The 9408-nt window shown below is 48.4% G+C and overlaps 1 protein-coding gene across 1 annotated transcript; it reads left to right on the top strand.

Annotated features, from left to right (window-relative positions):
- Positions 1–6756: 6756 nt before the first annotated feature.
- On the top strand, positions 6757–8449 carry C1QTNF8 (C1q and TNF related 8). Its single transcript, XM_054270955.1, has 2 exons — positions 6757–6970; positions 7902–8449. Exons 1-2 carry the CDS (start codon positions 6757–6759, stop codon positions 8447–8449), a joined length of 762 nt encoding a protein of 253 aa, XP_054126930.1.
- Positions 8450–9408: the final 959 nt, after the last annotated feature.

Genomic DNA, 9408 nt, shown 5'->3' with positions numbered 1-9408 from the left:
TTTGAGAAACTTGCCCGGAAAAAGCTCCTTCGTGAGCTCAGCTCGGAGTATTCCTGGGTTCTTGGTCCTCTCAGGAATTTAAAATAAAAATTACATGTGAAATTCCTTGGGTACTTGGTCCTCTCAGGAACTTAAAATAGCAAAAAAAAAAAAAAAAAAAAAAAAAAAAAAAAAAAAAATTAAACACAATATCCATTTAAAATAAAAATTGCATGTAAAATTCTTGGGTTCTTGATCCTCTCAGGAATTTAAAATAGCAAAAAATGAAATGTAAAATCCTTGGGTTTTTGGTCCTCTCATGAACTTAAAATAAAAATTACATGTAAAATCCTTGGGTTCTTGGTCCCCTCAGGAATTAAAAAGATGAGATTTTACAGCTGTGAACATTCCCACTTTTCCTGCCTCTCCACCTCCCCTGCAGCCTCTCCAGGGGCTCTGGGTACCCAAACTTTCCTTTCTCAGGGGAACATTCCCAATTTTCTCAGCCTCTTCTCTCCTACTTGGATATTGTTGAATCCCCTTTTTTCGGACTCTCTATTCCTCATTTTTCTACACTGATTTTTGCCTTTTTTTTTTTTTTCTTCCACATGGGCAAAATCCAAGCCCTATAAATCCACTGTGTAAACAGGAATATCCTTCCCTGAATGGGATTATTATTCCCAAAGAGCAAGCTGTCATTCCAAGAGGCAAAATCCTGTTTATTCTGGAGACACCAGCACTGCTTACATAAAATCCAGACTAAATTAAAAGCTCCCATTTGGACCATTCCTGGACAGTTTGGGACCAATTTTCCAGGTTTTCAGAGCCCCAATTTCTCTTTTTTCTCCAGTTTAGTCCCTGTTTTCCTGTCCAGGTGTGGAAGTTCCTCACTCCCTGTGGAAGCAGAGCTGTGGCCCCTCAAATTCCAGATTTTTTTTGGTCTTGGAGAGTTTGGAGGAGCTGAGATCCAGAGGGTGCCCCATGGAGAGCTGAATCCTGCTTGGGGTCACGCCAGGACAGTGGGAAAACTTTTTAAAATAAAAATATTTTCATTAACAAAACCCTTTTCTGTTTAAAAATATTTTATTTATAAAACTATTTTATCCATAAAATATTTCACTCATAAAGCATTTTCCTTATAAAAATATTTTTCTTTTCAGTTTTTGAATACATTTCTATTCAAAAATCCTTTTTGAATTTTAAAAAAAAAATCATCACCTGCTCATTTCATTAAACTCCACCAATCCCAAACTATTCCTGACAAAACTCATCCGCCAAGGATTTTTTTTCCCTTATTTATCCCAGCTCCACCCATGAATTTAAAGGTTGTTTTCCTTCTTTTATTTGGAAAAGCTGTTGCAGAGCTGTGTCAGCTTTTCCATGGAAACAGCCCCGCCTCTGCTCCAGGGCTCAGAGCACTGGGAGCACTGGGAATTGGGGCAGAATGGGAATTTCTGGGAGCTCTGATGGATCAGGAGAACCCCAGGGAAGGGAATATTTAAACCTGGAATGGGAAAGGCGCAGAGAGGGAAAAACTCCCCTTTCCCTTCTGGTGTCCCCAGGCTGAGCTAGGATTCCCTTTTCATTCTCATCCCTGCCCAAGGAATGGTGCTGGAGCTGCCATGGGACACCTGGAGCTTCCACCCCTGCTGCAAATCATGGGAAAAGGAAAAGGAAAAGGAAAAAAGGGAAAGGGAAAGGGAAAGGGAAAGGGAAAGGGAAAAAGGGAAAGGGAAAGGGAAAGGGAAAAAGGGAAAGGGAAAGGGAAAAAGGGAAAGGGAAAGGGAAAGGGAAAGGGAAAGGGAAAGGGAAAGGGAAAAAGGGAAAGGGAAAGGGAAAGGGAAAGGGAAAGGGAAAGGGAAAAAGGGAAAGGGAAAGGGAAAGGGAAAGGGAAAGGGAAAGGGAAAGGGAAAGGGAAGGGGAAGGGGAAGGGGAAGGAGAAGGAGAAGGAGAAGGAGAAGGAGAAGGAGAAGGAATGAGAAAATTAAATTCAGAGCCCAAAGTGACTTTAAATAAATCCCCAAAGTGGTTTTCCCAAGGAAGTGACCAAGGGTAAGAAAGTGTGGGCATGAAAATCATGGAATTCTGGAATGATTTTGGTTAGGAGGGACCTTCAAACTGATCCAGGTCCATGGGCAGGGACAATTCCCACCATCCCAGGGTGCTCCAAACCCCATCCAGCCTGGCCTTGGGCACTGCCAGGGATCCAGGGGCAGCCACAGCTGCTCTGGGAAATCCATTCCAGCCCCTCCCAGGGAAGAATTCCTTCCCAATATCCCATCCACATCTCCCCTCTTTCACCTCAAAGCCATTCCTGCTTTTCCAGCTCATGCTGGAAATATAGAAATGCACAAATCCCAGAGATTTTATTGTGGCTTCGTTGTTTCCCTTTTTTTCCCTTTCTCCTGCTTAAAAAGATGCCGAAAACTCCCAAAGAAAAATTCTTTCCATGTGATCCCAGCACTTTCCCTCTTGGCTGGAACTCTGGATGTGGTTTTGGGTTCTGTGGTGGAATTTTTTTCATCCTTTTTTTTTTTTTTTATAATCCCATTTTTTTTTTCATTTTTATTTCCATCCCTGGGAGAGGCCCTGCAGAATTCCAGACTGGCAGCGAATCCCGAGGAATCCAGAGCGGGACAAAGGCTCGGGAGCGCGGCACATGTTGGTGCAAGCAAAGAAAACCGGGGAAAAAATTCCTTTTGCCAAGGTTTCCTAAGGATCCAGGCTGACTTTCCGTGTTTCTCTTGGATCCCAGCACGGGAGCTGCAGCCTGCCTGGAGAGCTGCAGCAGCTCAGGAACAGCGAGGGAAGGAAAATCCAGGGATTCTGAGGGACCAGGTGAGCTCCAGGGATCGGGATAAAGGGATGGGATCCCTGTGGGATCAGAGCATTCCCACCCTGCTGAAAGATTCCTTGGGAAAAGCAGGAATGAGGGGGTTTGGGAGTGCTGGGCTGGTTTAATTTGTCCCAATTAAAATTCCTGATCCCATTATCCACCCTGCACACGCCAGGACGGAGCTTTCCCAGCGGGATGGGGATGGATCCGCCATGCCCAGGGGATACAGGGCAGGAAGGAGTCGCTTCCCGGAGCCTCCACAAGTGTGGAAACTTCCAAGGAATTCGCTTTTCCAGCCCTTTGGGGTGTGCTGCCCTCTCGAATTCCTCCGGGGAATTCGCCTTTCCAGCCCTTTGGGATGCGCTGCTAGCTCCGGGATGGGATCCAGGCACCGCATCCTGGGATGGGAAGAAAATCCCACCCGGGACCCTCTGCAGGGACAGCCCCGAATTCCCGCTGTATTCCCAAATCCCGGGAAAGCTGCTTCTCCATAGGGAAAGGTGAGGGAAGGATCGGTCGCTTCCATCGGGGGGGTTTGTCCTGCTGGAGAAGCTGCCCTGGGAATGACTTTTACTGTAATTCCTGCTGAATCACCGCCTGCGCTGGCTCGGGAGCCGGGAATTCTGCCAGGGAGCCGCCCAGCCTGGAGCAGGGACAATTCCAGGACGCTGCAGGAGTCAGAGGTGCGGGCAGGGACACGGGGAGGGAGAGAGGGAAGAGCTGTTCCCTTGGGAATTGGGAGCATCCTCCTGCTCCATGCCTGTGTTCCCTTCGCATCACAAACCTCCTCCTGCTCCCTGTCCTAGGGCAGGATGGAACCTTGGGAATTTGCAGGAATCCAGGGAATGTTTCCATCCAGGCACAGCCTCTCCTCCTGCAGCACCCCCATGGAACTGTGGTAAATCCATCCAATCCCCCCGGGGCGCAGGGATATTTCCTTGGGAATCTCGTCTCTTCCCATTCCTGGTGGATTCCAGGTGAACTCTCAGCAGGTGAGCACCCCAGTGTTTGCTGTTCAGGAGTGGATCCTCCCAGGATGGAGGAATTCAGGGAATCATCCCCACTGGAACAGGCCTAGGCTAAAAAGCATCAGAAAAGTAAAAATAAACTGGATAATTGGAAAAGGAGCTGTGAATTCCCAGACAAATGTTCACCCAGGCACTGCAAATCCTGCTGCAGCTCCACTCCTGGATCTCTCCATGGCTGGGTCCTGTTTTTCCCTCCATTCCTGCCTCTCTCCCAGTGTCCAGCCCCTCTTGTCCATCATCCCAGGCTTGGATAAACACCCGGGACAAGGACCTTGCTCATCCTCCAACCACGACAGGCAGTGGGAATTCCCAACCCTCTTCCTTTTTGGGATGCAAATATTCCTGCCTGGGAGTTCTCAAACCGCTCCTGCCACAGCCCAGCTCCTGCAGGACCTCCGGGATATTTTGTCGGCACAGAATCCAGCAGCATTTTCCTTGGAAAACTCACAAAATCCTCCCGTGCTTTGGGCTTTTCCACAAGGAGCTGACCACTAAGAAATTTTAGATCCTCCAGGGAGAGAAAATAAAAACAAATCCCGGGGAAATCCTTTCCAAGAGGAAGTGCAGTGTTGGACAATCCCAGCCCTGAGGATGCCTCGTTTCCTGCTGCTCCCGATCCAAGGAGCTCCGGAGCCGTGAGGAGATTCAGGCTGAGATTCAGGCTGAGATTCAGAAGATAAAAGGTAAAAAGGCACAATCAGAATATTTTCCATATTTCTGGAATGGTGCTGAGCCTCTGAGCTGGCACATCCGTGAGTTTTCCATCAATTTTTTTGGGTTTAACTCTGGGGTTTTAATCAAGGTTTTTCCTAAATTAAAGGGGGCAGTGCCTGGTGTTGTCCATGGATTTAAAGCAAGGATTGTCATGGATTTCTTTTGCAAGTGAAGCCCTAGGAATAACCCTAGGAAGGAAAACATCAGCAGGAATTCAGGGCGTGGCTCAGGGAGTCCTGGAATTCCTGAGGCTGGAAAAGCCCTCCGAGACCATCAAATCCATCCTGGGCTGTTTTTTAGGATTTTCTGCCCATTTAATCTTCCTTTGTTTCTATTCCCAATTGGAAACTCAAAGATGACTTTAAAAAGGATTTAATTACCTGGAATTCAAGCAATTAATGCTGGTGGAAAAGGGGGATTGATCCCTCCTCCAGCTGCTCCTGGAATGAGGTACAATTGCAATTGTACAAATCCAAAGGTATTTCCAGTCCTGATGGATTTCAGGAAAGAACATTCCCTGCTCTCAATGTCAATATTTTCCTGCTAATAAGGATGTCTTGGATTTCCAGGAAGCTGGAACAGTGTGAGTGACACTTCTTTTGCAGCAGGGAAGAATGGGAAGCAAACATTTCCCAGGAATGCTGGCCCAATCCCACTCCTGACAGGTTTTTCCTCCTTTTTTCCTCCCCTGCCTCATTTTGTTCCCAGGGAAGCAGCTCCAAGGCTGGAAGTTCTCCCTCTGGATGTCCATGGAATGAAACCCATGAAATCCATGAATCCTGGATTTCCAATGGAATCCAGGCCATCCAGCACCCCCTTCCCAAGCCATTCCAGGAATTCCAGCTGGTGGCAGAGGAGCCATTCCCAGCCCAGGGTCAGCCCGAGTCCATCTCACTAATTGGACTTTGGAGAAGATCCACAGAGGCATCGATCCAAGAAATCTGTCCTGGATGAGGCTCCACTGCAATCAGTGCAATGACACCAATTACACATGGAATGGGAACCAGGGGCCAATCTCCAGCTCCAGTCCTTCCCTGGGAACAGGTCAGTGAGGAGCCAGAGAAAATTCCTCTTCTTTTCACCTGTTCCTAGGGAGGGATTGGAGCTGAATCTGGGAGAAATCCAGGGAAAAAATGCCTCAGATGGAGAGATGGAGATGGATGGAGATAAAAGAGGAATTTTCACCCTGGATTTCTCCCAGAATCAGCTCCAATTTTCCTTAGGAACAGGTCAATGATGAGCCAGAGAAAATTTCTCTTTTTTCCCCATGTGAGGCAATTTTTTCCCTGGATTTCTCCCAGTATGAGCTCCAATCCCTCCCTAAGAACAGGTGAAAAGAAGAGGAATTTTCTCCCTGGATTTCTCCCACTATCAGCTCCAATCTTTCCTTAGGAACAGGTTAATGATGAGCCAGAGAAAATTCCTCTCTTTTCCCCATCAGACACATTTTCTCCCTGGATTTCTCTCAGCATCCAGAACCTTTGGAGCTCGCCAGGAGCAGATGAAAATCTAACCAAGGATTCCCAAACCCCAGAGTTTGTGCTGAGCACATCCAGTTTGGTGCAGTTTGGTGTCGCTCTTTGTTTTTCTGTTCCACACATGAGAAAATCAAACTGGAAAATACACGCAGGAATTCCAAGAATATGGAAATGGATAAACCATGGAAAGAAGTCACCAGCAAGAGGCTGCTGGAGAACACTTAAAGATAGAAATACTTTTGATTTCTTTTGGGTTTGGTTTTCTTCTGGGCTTTCCCTCCCAAAAAAATCAAGTTTTAGATCTATATTTTAAAAATTTCCATATTTTGCCCTTCATTTTGAATTTTTTGGGATACTGAGGCACCAAAAAATCCAACAGAGCATCGCTTTTGTCTTTTCCCCAGAAATTTCCCGTAGCACTTGTTCCAGGAGCTTTTCCAGCGGAGCCTCTCCTCCCAGCAGGTTTTGTTTGGCTTGGGATTTTTCCCCCCCCATCCTTTTGTTGACCTGGTGTCTCTCAGCAGCTGTCACAGGTAATGCCAGCCAGGAATCGCCTTTTCCAGCGCTCCGAGGGTCACCGCTCCCACCTGGAGTCTCCCGGCGCCGCTCCAGGAGCCGTTAATCATTAACCCCAAGGAAAGCACTCGCCAGCTGGCCCTGATTGGGATCGCCCCGTTAATGGTTTGTGTTCCCTCTCCTCCCCAGCTACTCCCCAGGGAGGATGAGCTCCGTGATCCTGCTGCTGCTGCTGCTGCTTCCCGCCGGGAATGCCGGTTCTGAGGAGCTGCCCAGGCGGCGCCTGGCGTGCGTCAGGTGCTGCGGGCCCTCGGAGCAGCCCGTGTCCATCTTCTCCCAAAGGTCTGCCAGGATGAGCGGCCATCCCCAATATCCCCTGCCCAAAATCCAGCCCACCATCGACATCACCATCCTCAAAGGTGGGTGAAGCTCGCTCGCCCCTCGGCCTTCTCCTTGCTGATCTTCCTCGGTGCTTCCCTACGGAAAAATTCAGCTCAAAAGTCAAGAACGAGCAAAAGGGGTGCCCAAAAGTGCCCATAATATGGTTGTGCCCAAAAGTGCCCAAAACGAGGTTAAGGGGTGACCGAAATGTGGTTGTGCCCAAAGGCGTGCAAAATAAGGTCAAGGGGTGCCCAAATATGCCCAAGCAAAGGTCAAGGGGTACCCAAAATGTGGTTGTCATGCCCAAAATTTGTCCAAAACAAGGTCAAGGGGTCCCCAAAATATAGTGGTGCCCAAACATGGCCCTAGGTTAATCCTTCTGGGAATTGGGAAGCTGCCAAAATCTGATTGATATTCCCAGATTAATTCTTCTGGGAATTGGGCAGCTGCTGATATCTGACCATGGATTAATCCCTCTGGGGATTGGGAAGTTGCTGTTATCTGATCAATATTCCTGGGTTAATCCTTCAGAGGAATTGGGAAGGTGCTGCTGATATCTGATTGATATTCCTGGGTTAATCCTTCAGAGGAATGGGAAGGTGCTGATATCTGACCATGGATTAATCCCTCTGGGGATTGGGAAGGTGTTGATATCTGATTGATATTCCCAGATTAATTCTTCTGGGAATTGGGAAGGTGCTGATATCTAACCATGGATTAATCCTTCAGGGAATTGGGAAGGTGCTGATATCTGACCATGAGTTAATCCTTTAAAGGAATGGGGGGGTGCTGATATCTGATTGATATTCTTAGATTAATCCCCCTGGGAACTGGGAGGGTGCTGATATCTGACCGATACTCCCAGGCTGGGCAAACGCCCCAGCACCTCCCCTGCTGCCTGTCCCCAGGCCATTCCCACCACCTGACCTCCCCACCCTTGTGTTCTCCCTCTTTCCCCACCCTGGGCAGGCGAGAAGGGCGAGATGGGCGAGCGAGGATTCCCCGGAGCCGCGGGGAAGGCGGGAGAGCGCGGATCCCGCGGGCTGAGCGGCCGCAAGGGCCAGAAGGGGCAGCCGGGCCCCCAGGGCCACCCCTGCAAGCAGCTCTTCGCCGCCTTCTCCGTGGGCCGCCGCAAGCCCCTGCACAGCTCCGACTACTTCCAGCTCGTCACCTTCGACACGGAGCTCGTCAACCTCTACCAGCACTTCAACATGTTCTCCGGAAAGTTCTTCTGCTACGTGCCCGGCATTTACTACTTCAGCCTCAACGTGCACACCTGGAATTTCAAGGAGACCTACGTGCACCTGATGAGGAATGAGCAGGCCGTGGCCATCCTGTACGCCCAGCCCAGCGACAGGAGCATCATGCAGAGCCAGAGCCTGATGCTGGATCTGCAGGAAGGGGAGGAGGTTTGGGTCAGGATGTTCAAGAGGGAGAGGGAAAACGCCATTTACAGCGAGGAGTCGGATCTTTACATCATCTTCAACGGGCACCTGATCAAACCTGCCCTGGAGTAGGAGCTCCTCGGCTCCAGGGTCATCCAGCAGTGTCTTCCCTCTAAAAGTGCATCTTGAATTCCATCTGGAATGGTTGCAGCCCTGGAAGAGTTGTTTCTCCACATCTATATGTCTCCAACTGCACAAGAATTCCAGAAGGTTCCCAGCTCCCTTTGTGGCCCCTCAGGAAGATCGCTGAAGAGCTGCAAAGTTAGCAGCAAAATTTTTTCTTCTTTCTGCCTCTCCCACTCCATTTGGAATATTTGGAGCCCTTGGAAGGGTGGGTTTCCACCCCTGTGTGGACAAAGGTGGCTGTTCCACCTGCACAAAAATTCCAGAAGGTTCCCTGGTCCCTGTGTAGCCCCTCAGGAACACCCCTGAAGAGTTTGCCAAGTTGGCAGCAGAATTTCCTTCCTTTGCTGTGCTTCAGATAAAGAATTATAATAATTAGGATATGATTACAGTAAAATAATTATCCTTGAGGACCAGAGTGGTTATCCAGGTGCTAATTAAGGAATTTTGTTATTCCTGCAAAAATCTCAGCGAATTAGAGCCACCCCCCTCAGCAGCATCAGGTTGGCTCCTCTCAGGCAGGAATTTTGGCATTAAAATCAGTATTTTGCACAGGAATTAATCCCAAATTCCAGTTTGGTTCCATTCTGTGTCATATTCCATGGTTCCAGCAGAATGGAGGAATTAGAGCAATAACAGCAGATGGATTCAGGAAAGCTTTTCCAGGGAAACAGATCTTGGTACAATCACAGGCTCCAGAGGAAAACTTCCCAGAAGAAAATACAGCCTGGGAATGTGCTTCCCAACTGGACAAAATGCTGAGAATTTGGGATTTGCCAAGCTGGAATTTCAGGCTCTGCTCCCATCTGGACGTTCCCATTCTGGAACACCATAATTTCTGGGAAACGGAGGAGAAACTGGAAAGAAAAAGGTTTTTGTTGTGTTTTTTTTGTTCTTTTTTTTTTTTT

This window comes from Melozone crissalis, unplaced genomic scaffold, assembly GCF_028551555.1.
Source record: "Melozone crissalis strain CALT ecotype California unplaced genomic scaffold, PUWL_Pcris_2 ptg000012l_1, whole genome shotgun sequence".
Lineage (NCBI taxonomy): Eukaryota > Metazoa > Chordata > Aves > Passeriformes > Passerellidae > Melozone > Melozone crissalis.
The sequence above is the reverse complement of the archived record's forward strand: the minus strand, read 5'-3'. Positions and strand labels throughout refer to the sequence as shown.

Excerpts from the sequence above, each read along its gene's own strand:
- C1QTNF8 (XM_054270955.1), top strand. The coding sequence starts at position 6,757 with ATGAGCTCCGTGATCCTGCTGCTGCTGCTGCTGCTTCCCGCCGGGAAT. Across the intron at positions 6,971-7,901 it reads CGACATCACCATCCTCAAAG|GCGAGAAGGGCGAGATGGGC; the intron begins GTGGGTGAAGCT and ends CACCCTGGGCAG.